The sequence below is a fragment of the Diaphorina citri genome, unplaced genomic scaffold (assembly GCF_000475195.1).
Source record: "Diaphorina citri unplaced genomic scaffold, Diaci psyllid genome assembly version 1.1 scaffold1844, whole genome shotgun sequence".
Classification (NCBI taxonomy): domain Eukaryota; kingdom Metazoa; phylum Arthropoda; class Insecta; order Hemiptera; family Psyllidae; genus Diaphorina; species Diaphorina citri.
In genome coordinates, this window is record NW_007379270.1 from 14,909 (window position 1) to 29,001 (window position 14,093).

General features: G+C 39.6%; 2 protein-coding genes across 2 annotated transcripts in view; both read left to right on the forward strand.

Moving 5' to 3' along the window:
- The first annotated feature begins 1,527 nt into the window (after window positions 1-1,527).
- On the forward strand, window positions 1,528-3,206 carry LOC103517432 (GATA zinc finger domain-containing protein 14-like). Its single transcript, XM_026829537.1, has 2 exons — window positions 1,528-1,998; window positions 2,193-3,206. Exons 1-2 carry the CDS (start codon window positions 1,528-1,530, stop codon window positions 3,129-3,131), a joined length of 1,410 nt encoding a protein of 469 aa, XP_026685338.1. The 3' UTR covers window positions 3,132-3,206.
- Window positions 3,207-4,650: 1,444 nt separating this feature from the next.
- The window catches only part of LOC103517429 (nuclear cap-binding protein subunit 3), a 16,121-nt gene continuing 6,678 nt past the window's right edge, over window positions 4,651-14,093 (forward strand). Inside the window, exons 1-4 of the mRNA XM_026829534.1 lie at window positions 4,651-5,012; window positions 5,585-5,768; window positions 6,038-6,175; window positions 10,765-10,964. Of these exons, the coding sequence (XP_026685335.1) occupies window positions 4,857-5,012; window positions 5,585-5,768; window positions 6,038-6,175; window positions 10,765-10,964 (678 nt within the window). The 5' untranslated portion in view covers window positions 4,651-4,856. The remainder of the gene's footprint in view (window positions 5,013-5,584; window positions 5,769-6,037; window positions 6,176-10,764; window positions 10,965-14,093) is intronic.

Genomic DNA, 14,093 nt, shown 5'->3' on the forward strand with positions numbered 1-14,093 from the left:
ACGCTTGATGTGGCCTGTGGCGTGGCATGCCCATCCCGTAGTTTGCCTTTCGTCAGATGGGCGAGAAGGGGCACAATACTTCCCATTTAGGTGCTGGGTCAACACGAGAACACCAGAAAGTAACCCGTTGAAATATTTGCAATCGAAAAACGAGTACAAATTTTTGTCGATGGTGGGATTCGAACCCGGGACCTTCTGCATGGCAAGCAAGCGCGTCACCACTGGAAGTTGTTGTGAAGTTGTCCGTTTGCGGATTAGCCAAGTGAGTATCCACATTAGGTGACTAGGCTTTCACACTGGAGGTCCCGGGTTCAATTCCCAGCGGGGTCGAAGTTTTTTCCACTCTGTGCTTGGATATCGGGGTGCCACTCAGCCTTTTGAAAAGAATCCAGTAGCGACCAGTGGCGGCATTACCAGGGTAAAACGATTGATGATACGAGTAGATAAGAATTAATTGTAAAGGAGGCACTTAGTAATGTTGTGATACCCACAAAGTTGTGACGAAGCTCTCTGCTTCACCACAAAGAATTCGTGATTTGATTTTGAATTAATATGGTTTTCATTATTATTATTATTATTATTATTAAAGAGAAAAAAAAAAATAATAAAAATAAAAAAAATATATAAAACATCACCAGAAATCAAACTTAAAACTTGGTCTTTTTTAAGCAAAATCTGAGTTCAACCTGTTGGTCACACTAGGCTCTCACATGAAGTCAAAGTTTTTCCATATCTGTACTTAGAATATGAGGTGTTCTCAGCCTTGTGAGGAAAACTGGGTAGCATAGCCAATTTAATTCAGTACCAACCTGTGGCATTAATACCAGAGTATAAAGAAAATTCATAGAATTGACAGGATTGGTACATCTCCTAAAGGTGTGTCCACACATACATAGTTGACCAGCTAGTAATTGACGTTGATCAATGTGGACTGAACCAACCACACTGCCTTAATAACGTAGTCAACTGGCAACTCCTCATCAATCAATGGCTGGTTGACTATGTTTGGACATACGTTAACCATATAGGTACATTTTTTCTCCACTCCATTGCCCACCATTTTCTTCATTCTCTTCACCAGGCAATGTGGTTTGGGTCGATGAAATCTCTGCAGCTCGTGCTCTGATCAGTTTAAGTGTTCCGATCAAAGGTGTCAAAAGTAGTCGGACAATACAGTCAGACTATGAGTTGGATGAAGATGTTCGGGCAACGTTAAAACAGAACATCGGAGGAGATGAGAGTATGCAGGTGGACGAAAAACAAGTAGAAGAGGGAGTTAGTGTGAGTATAGCTCTTATGAAAGAAAGAAAGATTTACTTAAGTAAGTGCCTGTTAATAATAATTTATTCCTTTATTGTCTTCAACTATCAAAATATTTGGGCCCTTTTTTCTGAGTAATTTTGACACTTTTTTCCCCCTGACCATTTCTGTAGGGCATTTGAGTGAGTTCTACACTTGAATCGTTCCCAAGAAGAACGGCCTATGTGAAAATTTTCGATTTTTTTTTCTTTTTTAATCGGGGCCTATATGATCTACGAAGAAAACGGACATGGGAGAACCCTCTGTGGAGATCCTAACAAGATTGGGTTGGAACATGGCTTTGACAGATTGGGAGACAGAAATGATACATACAGTGAGTTGAATAGAAAATTGGGACTTTGTAGTGAAGAAGATGACTCTAATAAAGGTAAGGCTCATAGCAATGTAGACCCTAATGATGCTGATGCCAAAGAAAATAGAACCATTATTCGAACAAACAATGCAAATGAAAACAGTTCTAACACTGACAGACATGGAGAGAGGGTAGGGCGGCTTTACATTGTTGATGAAACAGGACACTCTCTAAATAAAACCTCTGACGCTGAAAATAGACGCAATCATAACCTTACAAATGATAAAGAATTCAATGGTGTACAAGTTAATACACACCCAACGGGCACCAACAATGACTATCAATACCAAAGACCAGGTCAAAATCACCCGTATTCAACAAGTAAGATTAGCATTGAATTATTGTTGATGAAACAGGACACTCTCTAAATAAAACCTCTGACGCTGAAAATAGACGCAATCATAACCATACAAATGATAAAGAATTCAATGGGGTACAAGTTAACACACACCCAACGGGCACCAACAATGACTATCAATACCAAAGACCAGGTCAAAATCACCCGTATTCAACAAGTAAGATTAGCATTGAATTTATGGACAAAAACTATCCTCTAAACGACACCCATGTGAAATCCAATGGTAACGAGTCTGACTATCAAAAACCAGAGACGAACAACAACGAATTGTACAGAATTGAGAAAGCAATCTTCAACGAGCTTCACGAAGAGTGTATAAACAAACTGGATAAAACACAAGACCAAAGAATAACTGAAGATAAAGGAATGGAGAAGGGAAGTGGAAGAAGTAGTGGGTGTAACACAGATGAGAATGAGGAATGCGATGAATATGGTGCTAACCAATACGACGAATTCGTTCGAAGCAAACAAAGTTTGGATAGAATATACGACCGATATTTCCAAGAGCCAGACGACGAAACGGGAGGGCAGAAAGACAAACATCGGTTGTACAACAAGAAGGACATTCTCAAGAACAAATTCAAAAACGAAAAGTACGTCGACATTGATAACGACAACGAGATCCCGCTGTCGAAGAACGTCGAAAAGTTGAACAACAACTTCAAGGAGTTCTGGAAGATCAAATCGTGCAAACGGAACAGCGAGTCGGCAAGCAAAGTGGAAAAGTCGCAGAGCGAAACGAACTTCAACGATTACGAACGAAAGATGATCGGGAACAGTCGGGTGTTCTCGACACTCGACGATCGGAAATTCAACGAAAACACCCGAATGTCGAAGTACGAACTCGACGACAAATTAGAAAAGGAGAAACTGCAAAAGGCTTTCCTCAATCACTCTCGCTCCAAGCCCATTCCGCCAAAAAAGCCGGCGCGCCTTTCGCTCCAGCGGGCTGCCAGTTTGCAGTCCGTCAATTCGATAGCGTCCGTGATGACGCATAATTCGGACTCGCAGACCAAAAAGCCCATCAAGAGGAACTACAAGGGAGACACGACTTACATGACGGTGTCGTTACAGAACGCGGGGAATGAACGATGGTGTTGACAAGTTTAAGGCCTCTCGCCTTGCAGATCCCAAAGATCCATATCTGAAGTTTTAATTAACCCTTTTCGCGCACAATGTTATATTTTATGTACCTATTTTAATCCTCGTATGTTTCTATGTACCCACCTTTTGGTGCCATCCCATTTTGGTGTCATCTACGACTTACATGACGGTGTCGTTACAGAACGCGGGGAATGAACGATGGTGTTGATAAGGGATTTGACAAGTTTAAGGCCTCTCGCCTTCCAGATCCCAAAGATCCATATCTGAAGTTGTATTTAACCCTTTTCTCGCACAATGTTATATTTTATGTACCTATTTTAATCCTCGTATGTTTCTATGTACCCACCTTTTGGTGCCATCCCATTTTGGTGTCATCCCAGACATAATTGTTACAATCAGTTCTTGAATTAATACACGATGAATCTTGCCTTCTATTTATTTGTTTATGTACATTTGATGCGTGTTTTACTTTTCTTAATTTTATTTATTTATTTTTAAGAGGTTTTGAGGGACCTGTAACAACGGAGGTCTTTTTTTTTTACTACAGTATATTTAAATAGGTTTGACAGAGGGAACTGTAACTGCTATGGTCTTATCGTCCCGAAATCGAAGAGGGAAAGAAGACAGGATAGGAGAAAGCCAGCCGTTCCGAGAACGAACATTATCCCATCAGGATAAAATCCGCCCCGGGCGGGAATCGAACCCGCGGCCTAGCGCTTACTAGGCACAACGGAGGTCTTATCATCCTGAAATCGAAGAGAGAAGGAGGAAAGGTTAAGATAGGAGAAAGTCAGCCGTTCCGAGAACAAACCTTATCTGTTTCATAAATTTCGTCCCTGGCGGGAATCAAACCCGTGACCTAGTGCTTACAACTTACAAGACAGCAGGTAGGTACCTACACCTGAACTGATGTAGGCTGAGCTGGGTGACTTTAAGTAATTATATGAAAGCCTGAAAATTAAGTATTTATGCAATGTGCAACATACAGATAATTCTATCCTTAAATGCACTGCTTATTGCGTTCACACATTCTACGGCGCAACTTATCCATCACTGTACGCTACTGCTCTCTAGCGAATTTTTCTCGATAGACACAACGGAGGTCTTATCATCCTGAAATCGAAGAGAGAAGGAGGAAAGGATAAGATAGGAGAAAGTCAGCCGTTCCGAGAACAAACCTTATCTGTTTCATAAATTTCGTCCCTGGCGGGAATCAAACCCGTGACCTAGTGCTTACAAGACAGTTAGCAGGTAGGTACCTACACCTAGGCTAATGTAGGCTGAGCTGGCTGACTTTAAGTAATTATATAAAAGCCTGATAATTAAGTATTTATGCAATGGGCAACATACAAATCATTCTATCTTTAAATGCACTGCTTATTGCGTTCACACATTCTACGGCGCAACTTATCCATCACTGTACGCTACTGCTCTCTAGCGAATTTTTCTCGAGGTAAAAATTAATTTTTCTAACCTCCAAAAGAAGCAAACAGAAAATCAGAAATCAAAAGAAAAAAAATATTTTTGGTAAAAAGAAATTCTCCTATTTCTTGATTTCTTCTTAGAAGAGTAATAAATCGAATAGGTATATGTTTTAATTTGATTTATTAACAGTCAATCACTTCTGATAACGTTTTATTCCGATCTGCCACAAGTTCGGTTTTTTCTATGTGCTCTTTCTGTACCTTCTAGTTAACAGTTTGTGTCTTTCTTTTCGGAACTATGGCAGGAGTTTTGGAAATTCGAGTCAACAACGAAGACATGTTCATGGAGCAGGAAAAACAGTCTTCCGAGGAAGAAGAAGGTGAAATTGTGGATAATGATGATGATGACCCGTTCTGGGTAGCTCCGAAACAGCCAGACACTCGGGACTCAAATGTAAGTGTTGATGGAAATAGATGAAGGACGTGGGGTTGATTAAGAACATTAATTTTTCTGACTGCAATAGGTTGCGTGATTATTTGTCCAGTATGAACTTTTCCAAGTCACCTTTGAATATCAACTCCATACCCGGTGAATTAATCATGGGCATGATACACCCAAGGAATGTATCACACATAGCTGACTCAAAACCCACCGTGTATGGACAAATGAAATGATGGTGAGCAAGTAAGGATCCTTGGTTCCTAGGTCATTTTGAAGAGAAATATAAGACATGGACTGCTCGATGGCCTAAAGTTGGACATAATTAATGTGTTCTTGACTAATTAGGTACTTGCCTAATCATCAAAATTTCATTAATGGGTTGATGTTTTGTAAATTTACTTATAGGCCAAGGATTTTATCCTGATGGGATAATGTTTGTTCTCGGAATGGCTGGCTTTCCTCCTATCCTGTCTTCCTTCTCTGTTCAATTTCGGGATGATAAGACCATAGCAATTACAGTTCCCTCTGTCAAACCTCTTAAAATAATAATAATAATAAAATAAATTCAAATTCTCCTTTCTCAGGTTATTCCTCGTCAATATAAGAATGATCAGTTCTCGGTATTTTCCATTGACCGAGAGTTTCTTGAACAAAATGATGAGAACAAGCTTCAAGAACGTGCACGGAGGTTCAATTTGGCAGAGAATGAAGCAAAGAAAAGACCAGCCCTAACTTTGAAACAGTTGGATCGGTTATACAAAAGCATGGGTGAGTTGTAAAAATGTAAAAAAAAAAAATCATCAAATTCCCTATTCAAAATGTAAGTTGGCAAAGATTTTATAATACCATGGATGAAATAAGGAGGATGTCCCTCAGTCTTGGTTAGTTTATGAACTCGTTTTCCAAAGATCTGGGGTTTGAGTCCCAGTAGAAACATAGAAATTTAGTAGTGTCTATTTAAAATCAACATTCATTTGGTTTGAACTTTGGTTTGAACAAATTAATATTTTCATTATTATTTTATATCGTGTTTTCAGGCATCACTCCAAATGACAGCAACATCCGACTCAACACTCTTCATATGCGGGGAACACAGAATATGGACACACAACAAGTGTTTGACTATTTCAAATCGTACGGACCGGCTGCCATTGAATGGGTTAATGATTTTTGTTGTAAGTTTTCCCCAAAAGTAATTTTAAAATCTGTACTTAGAATATCTGTACTTAGAATATGAGGTGTTCTCAGCCTTGTGAGGAAAACTGGGTAGCATAGCCAATTTAATTCAGTACCAACCTGTGGCATACAAAGCTTGGTGCCTGAAGTACCTGAGATCATTAAGAACTGATAAATATCTAAAGGTAGAAACGGACTACTATCACGTGACGTGAGTGTGGCTAGCATGAACGAAATTACCTACAATGTTATGGAACTACCTCATGAGCTCACGTGACGTGACGTGATAGTAATGTGTTTCTACCTTAATCTTCTCATATCTCTCAACAGGATCCTAGAAATCAACAACCACCTCATCGTGCAGAACAACAACCGCACGGAGATCATCAAGCTGCTCAAACTCCTGCCAACCACCAAACTGGTCGTTCTAAGAACAGTCAAGAAACCGGCTCCCACAACCGTGACGTCATCGCATCCGAAACCAGACGAAGCGGAGAAGATTCAAAACGACAACGTCCGACTCACGCATCGGATCTCCTATCTGGAGGAACAGGTTGCGGAGCTCCTCCAGAAAGTCAATAAAGGTGGGTATTTTGACGTGGTTCGACCATTCAATGGCCCATAAAATGAGTCTATTCAAATCTTGAACTATGAATATGTAGGTATGTGGCAACAAGGCAACATCTCTGTAACAAAATATCTACCGAGTTCTAAGTATTTAATATTGCTTGGTTTTTGTTAATTTACTGGTAATCAAATTCATCACTCAGAAAGTGAATAAGATGTTTAAACTTTTAGCACAAGTACTGAGGACTAGAACGTCTATTCGTAGAAGTTTAACCCAACTTTCAACTTTTTGGGCTGTTTGTATACCTATACTTAAGCCTAGAAAGGGGGATTTTTGTAAATAATCAATTTTAAATCATTACATTGTTAATCTTGAATTATTACCCTCTCTGTTCACAGGTGAAACCTTCTACACTAGCGGCAAGATCAGTCGAACCAAGAACAAATACCTGGAAACCTCCCTCTGCTCCAAATCCTACGAAACCAAAGAATTTCAAAGCCAAAGAAAACTCGACAGCAAATACGACAGTCGACCCGAGGAAGACGAAGTCCAGGTGTTCCAAAAGGGAAACAAAATCAAAACGCTGCTCAAAAATCAAAAATATGCCAAAGAGAAACTCGACAAGGTGTTGGAGAGAACTAGGAAATACGCCAAAGAGAACAACGAATATGAAGCAAGAGACGAAGAGAGAACGCGGAAATATGCTGCCAAAGAGAACACGGAATACGAAAGAGATGAAGACCAAAGATACCCCAGCGCCACTCAGGAAACTGACTCCAAAGAAAACAGACATAGCCTGTCTCGAAAGTACAAAACGCTAGACAAATGCAACACCAGCAAATACCATCGGCGGAAGAAGAGCGAATCGAACATCGAAGCCCTCGTGACGAAATCGAATCTAAGCGACACGGAAACGTACATACCAAAAATCAAAAGCAAAAGCCTCATCTACCTGAACAAGAGCCAGTCGGATTATAACTACCCCATAGCGGCTTTACACGGGAGTGAGAAATCTATCAATAGTCTAAATCCCCAGCACGAAACTGATGAAACACTGAGAAGGCTATCGGTGGAGAAGCTTGATTCGAAAAAGACATCCCTGTTTGATGATGAAAGGTACAGGAAGACGTACACCTTCCCGATTGTCAAATATAACAGCGATAAGAATGTACGGAAAATTATAGATGCCAAAATTTACGAAGAAAACGTTCCTATCTGGAGGAACAGGTTGCGGAGCTCCTCCAGAAAGTCAATAAAGGTGGGTATTTTGACGTGGTTCGACCATTCAATGGCCCATAAAATGAGTCTATTCAAATCTTGAACTATGAAAATGTAGGTATGTGGCAACATCTCTGTAACAAAATATCTACCGAGTTCTATTTAATATGGCTTGGTTTTTGTTAATTTATTGGTAATCGAATTCATCACTCAGAAAGTGAATAAGATGTTTGAACTTTTAGCACAAGTACTGAGGACTAGAACGTCTATTCGTAGAAGTTTAACCTAACTTTCAACTTTTGGGGCTGTTTGTATACCTATACTTAAGCCTAGAAAGGGGGATTTTTGTAAATAATCAATTTTAAATCATTACATTGTTACATTGCCATGCAGAAGGTCCCGGGTTCGAATCCCACCATCGACAAAAATTTGTACTCGTTTTTCGATTGCAAATATTTCAACGGGTTACACCAAATATTGTTCTGTACACTTTGTTTTCGAATACTTGCGGATTGGAAATACTAAAAATAATATTTTCATTTGCCCTTTCACTTGAGTGACTTGAGGATCTCTTTATTGAGTGCCTACTTAAGTAGTTGATTAATGATGCCATCAAAATATCCCCATTAAAGCCAGTCTAGTTAGCTTGGTTGGTGGCACATCTGCCTTGTACTTAAGCGCTAGGCCGCAGGTTTGTTTCCCACCCAGGGCAGATTTTATCCTGATGGGATAATGTTTGTTCTCGGAATGGCTGGCTTTCCTCCTATCCTGTCTTCCTTCTCTCTTCAATTTTGGGACGATAAGACCTTATCAGTTACAGTTCCCTCTGTCAAACCTCTTAAAAAAATAATAATAAAATAAATTCAAATTCTCCTCCTTTCTCAGGTTATTCCTCGTCAATATAAGAATGATCAGTTCTCGGTATTTTCCATTGACCGAGAGTTTCTTGAACAAAATGATGAGAACAAGCTTCAAGAACGTGCACGGAGGTTCAATTTGGCAGAGAATGAAGCAAAGAAAAGACCAGCCCTAACTTTGAAACAGTTGGATCGGTTATACAAAAGCATGGGTGAGTTGTAAAAATGTAAAAAAAAAAATCTAATCTAAATCCCTATTCAAGATTTTATAATGCGATGAAATGAGGAGGATGTCCCTCAGTCTTGGTTAGTTTATGGACTCGTCATCCAAAGATCTAGGGTTTGAGTCCCAGTAGAAACATAGAAATTTAGTAGTGTCAATTTAAAAGCAACATTCATAAAACTTTGGTTTGAACAAATTAATATTTTCATAATGAAATTATTTTATATTTTATATCGTGTTTTCAGGTATCACTCCAAACGACAGCAACATCCGACTCAACACTCTTCATATGCGGGGAACACAGAATATGGACACACAACAAGTGTTTGACTATTTCAAATCGTACGTCACTCATCTTAAAAAAAAACTAACTTTTTTAACCTTTACCCTCTCTGTTCACAGGTGAAACCTTCTACACTAGCGGCAAGATCAGTAGAACCAAAAACAAATACCTGGAAACCTCCCTCTGCTCCAAATCCTACGAAACCAAAGAATACCAAAGCCAAAGAAAACTCGACAGCAAATACGACAGTCGACCCGAGGAAGACGAAGTCCAGGTGTTCCAAAAGGGAAACAAAATCAAAACTTGGTCTTTTTTAAAAACAAATTCAGATTTTTAATTTGTTTGCCACATTGGGTTCTCACATCAAGTTTTCCTAGTTTCCCAAAAAGTTGCTTTAAAGTTTCCCTGAAAGTTATTTTAAAACTTTTTTTTTTTTTTTTTTTTAAGGGAGTCCAAAATAGGACGTATACTTTATTAATAAACCATTTACCATGAATCAAAAATATGCCAAAGAGAAACTCGACAAGGTGTTGGAGAGAACGCGGAAATACGCCAAAGAGAACAGCGAATATGAAGCAAGAGACGAAGAAAAAACGCGGAAATATGCTGCCAAAGAGAACACGGAATACGAAAGAGATGAAGACCAAAGATACCCCAGCACCACTCAGGAAACTGACTCCAAAGAAAACAGACATAGCCTGTCTCGAAAGTACAAAACGCTAGACAAATGCAACACCAGCAAATACCATCGGCGAAAGAAGAGCGAATCGAACATCGAAGCCCTCGTGATAAAATCGAATCTAAGCGACACGGAAACGTACATACCAAAAAGCAAAAGCCTCATCTACCTGAACAAGAGCCAGTCGGATTATAACTACCCCATAGCGGCTTTACACGGAAGTGAAAAATCTATCAATAGTCTAAATCCCCAGCACGAAACTGATGAAACACTGAGAAGGCTATCGGTGGAGAAGCTGGATTCGAAAAAGACATCCCTGTTTGATGATGAAAGGTATAGGAAGACGTACACCTTCCCGATTGTCAAATATAACAGCGATAAGAATGTACGGAAAATTATAGATGCCAAAATTTACGAAGAAAGCGGACATGGCAGAACCCTCTGTGGAGATCCTAACAAGATTGGGTTGGAACATGGCTTTGACAGATTGGGAGACAGGAAAGATACATACAGTGAGTTGAATAGAAAATTGGGACTTTGTAGTGAAGAAGATGACTCTAATAACGGTAAGGCTCATAGCAATGTAGACCCTAATGATGCTGATACCAAAGAAAATAGAACCATTATTCGAACAAACAATGCAAATGAAAACAGTTCTAACACTGACAGACATGGAGAGAGGGTTGGACATACATTAACCATATACATTTTTTCTCCAATCAAAAATAATGCCCACCATTTTCTTCATTCTCTTCACCAGGCAATGTGGTTTGGGTTGATGAAATCTCTGCAGCTCGTGCTCTGATCAGTTTAAGTGTTCCGATCAAAGGTGTCAAAAGTAGTCGGACAATACAGTCAGACTATGAGTTGGATGAAGATGTTCGGGCAACGTTAAAACAGAACATTGGAGGAGACGAGAGTATGCAGGTCGATGAGAAACAAGCAGAAGAGGGAGTTAGTGTGAGTATAGCTCTTATAAAAAAAAAGAAAGATTTAAGGGCCTGTTAATAATAATTTTTTCCTTTATTTGTCTTCAACTATCAAGATTTTTGGGCCCTTTCTGAGAAATTTTGACACTTTTTTTTTCCCCTGACCGTTTCTGTAGGGCATTTGAGTGAGTTCTACACTTATTGAACCACAACCTTTCCCTTTTCCCCTGTTAAGACGGGGTCAGCATTTATTGTCAGCCTCTCAATCAGCCTTTGTGTTATTACTTTGAGCTGACATTTGGTTTTGGGTAGTCTTCTAACATTTCTATTTCTCGTGAAACTTTGTCATAACTATTCCTACACCCCCCCCCCCCCAACAATTTTTTGTAAGGTTTGTGGGTGATCATCTCTTAGTAAATTTAGCATGGTAGGTAAACATTGGATTTTAGGATTATTGAGATATTGGGAAAATCCTACAATGCTGCAGTGAGTACCAAAGTTGTGACATAATAACACAAAGAAACTGCATTTTTTCTACTCTAAATCTAAATTCTCCTCTATTCCCACAGGCATGCCGGGCCTGATTTCCAACTCCCGAAAGCGGAAACTCCGCGCCTATCACCAGGCACACCTCCTCCTCCCCTCTCCCATCGTGCGCCAGGCTGCCATCTTTGAGGACGTGGGCGACGAACTGCTCCTGAAGACGGATGCCCGGCTGAAGCTGCCCCAACCGGGGAACCCCTGGGTGAACTTGGCAAAAACTTGGAGTAACTTTGAACGGAATAAACACAAAATCGGTGAGTTGTCAAGCACTGCATGAAATCGGTGTGTTGGCAAGCTTAACTTGAGAGAAAGAGAGTTTTCACAGGGAATAGCTTCCTAGTGACCCAAAAGACCTAAAAAACACAACCCCGACCCAAATTTGTGACTTTTGTTAGAAATGAATAGCTAATCCCCAAAGAGGGATTTAGCGAGAGAAATCAAGCATCTTTGAAGACGTGGGCGATGAACTGCTCCTCAAGACAGATGCCTGGCTTAAGCTGCCCCAACCGGGGAACCTCTGGGTGAACTTGGCAAAAACTTGGAGTAAGTAAGTAACTTTGAACGGAATAAACACAAAATCGGTGAGTTGTCAAGAGCGAAACTAACGCCAATTTGCCCACTTCTCATTTGTTTGCTAGCAAGGTGAATTTCAAATTCCGATTTCGGTGATTCTGAGTTTAAGTCAAGTGGTCAGGTGGGTATTGCACACTAGAGGTCTCGGGTTCGATCCCCGACAGAGTCGAGTTTTAAAGGAGACTCTTCGAAATCTCTGATTTCCACAAATATTATGAAGAGGCTTTTTCAGAAAAAATACTAGAGAGAATCAATTATTAAAAAAATTGACGGACTGACCAAAGTTTGGATTGCCAAAACGACACAGCATACTTATTAGCTTATTACTTCTCAAAATAATACAGTTAAAATCTAAGATAAGATATGTATTTATTTGTAATAAATGTAAACATTTTTTTACAAAAGGTTGGCTTATTTCAGTAAGAAAATTATAGTAAAAATGTAAAATTAAATAAGTAACAAAAATAATAGAAAGTTATAACATTTGTAATCCTTGATCATAACGTATCTATCTATACGTCATGATATTTGATCATAACGTATCCAATGCCATGATATTTGGCATCTATTTTCTTGCTCAAGCCTAGTCTTGCGTACATTACAACTTAAAGTCAGTCAGCTCCTATGGCGTAGTGGTCACTGCGCTCGCCTTGCACGCGGGAGACCTGGGTTCGATTCCCGGCGGGGTCAAGAAATTTGTATCATGCATTGATTCCGTGACTGGCTGTTGCGGGGCCCACTCAGCCTCGTGAGGGAAATGAGTAGCTATGACATGTAAATGCCCATCGCGACCGGTGCCAGCAAGGTAGGTAAACATTGGATTTTAGGATTATTGAGATATTGGGAAAATCCTACGATGCTGCAGTGAGCACCAAAGTTGTGATATAATAACACGAAGAAACTGCATTTACATTACAACTTAAATGCCAGATTGTACAAACGAATCACAAGCCTAGGGCAAGGTTCATAAACGGAAAGAAAATAGTCCAGTTTGACTTGGTTAGTCCAGTTTGAACACAATCTTACTTTTTGACTAAGAGCTATTTGTTCCTTAAACTTGTCCCAGATTATCGGGGTGTTTTACAGTCAACTTCCTCCTTTGGTTAAACTAAACCATGTTGTGTGAATAAAATTTTCAAGTTTTAAGCCCCTTCATTTATGTTTTCTGATTCACAGGATCCGACTCGAGTTCTTCCAGCAGTTTAACACATAATCATCTGCTTTATGGATTGCCGTTTGCCCACAGCATGTTACAATGGTACATGATGGTCAAAGATGGACTGATTTGTTTAAGAGGTTTGACAGAGGGAACTGTAACTGCTATGGTCTTATCGTCCCGAAATCGAAGAGAGAAGGAAGACAGGATAGGAGAAAGCCAGCCGTTCCGAGAACGAACATTATCCTATCAGGATAAAATCCGCCCCGGGCGGGAATCGAACCCGCGGCCTAGCGCTTACAAGGCAGACGCACTACCAACTAAGCTAACTAGGCTGGCGGATTGTATTTTACTTCCACAGTTTTCATGGTGGTAGTGGTGGGAAATGGTACAATGTCAGGGAATGTTCCCATGCCCCTAGTTTCCACCATTACCACAATGAAAATTGCGAAAGGCAAATACGCGTACAATTTTTCGTCAAATGCTGGTGGTAAAGAACTCTGTAATGATCATCATAGTTATTTGGTTTCATTTAAGAACAGAGAAGGTTCTCTCTCTCTCTCTCTCTCTCTCTCTCTCTCTCTCTCTCTCTCAGGTTTTTTTTTTAATATTATTTCGTTGTTTTTGAGTATATTATGTTCGCTGTAATATTATGTCTGTATGTATTGTCAATACCTATCAGAATAAAATAGAATCAATGTGTACAATATTTAAATCTTTGTGAGAGGTACTAATATTATAGTGAATAAAATTTAAATTATATTAATTTATGTACATAAAATAATACCCTGTGTTTTTATTTTAAATGGTGTTAGCATAGCTTTTATAGGTACTCGAAATGACGCTATTTTCTCTCTCTCTCTCTCTCTCTCTCTCTCTCTCTCTCTC

Excerpts from the sequence above, each read along its gene's own strand:
- LOC103517432 (XM_026829537.1), top strand. The coding sequence starts at position 1,528 with ATGATCTACGAAGAAAACGGACATGGGAGAACCCTCTGTGGAGATCCT. Across the intron at positions 1,999-2,192 it reads ACCCGTATTCAACAAGTAAG|ATTAGCATTGAATTTATGGA; the intron begins ATTAGCATTGAA and ends TCAACAAGTAAG.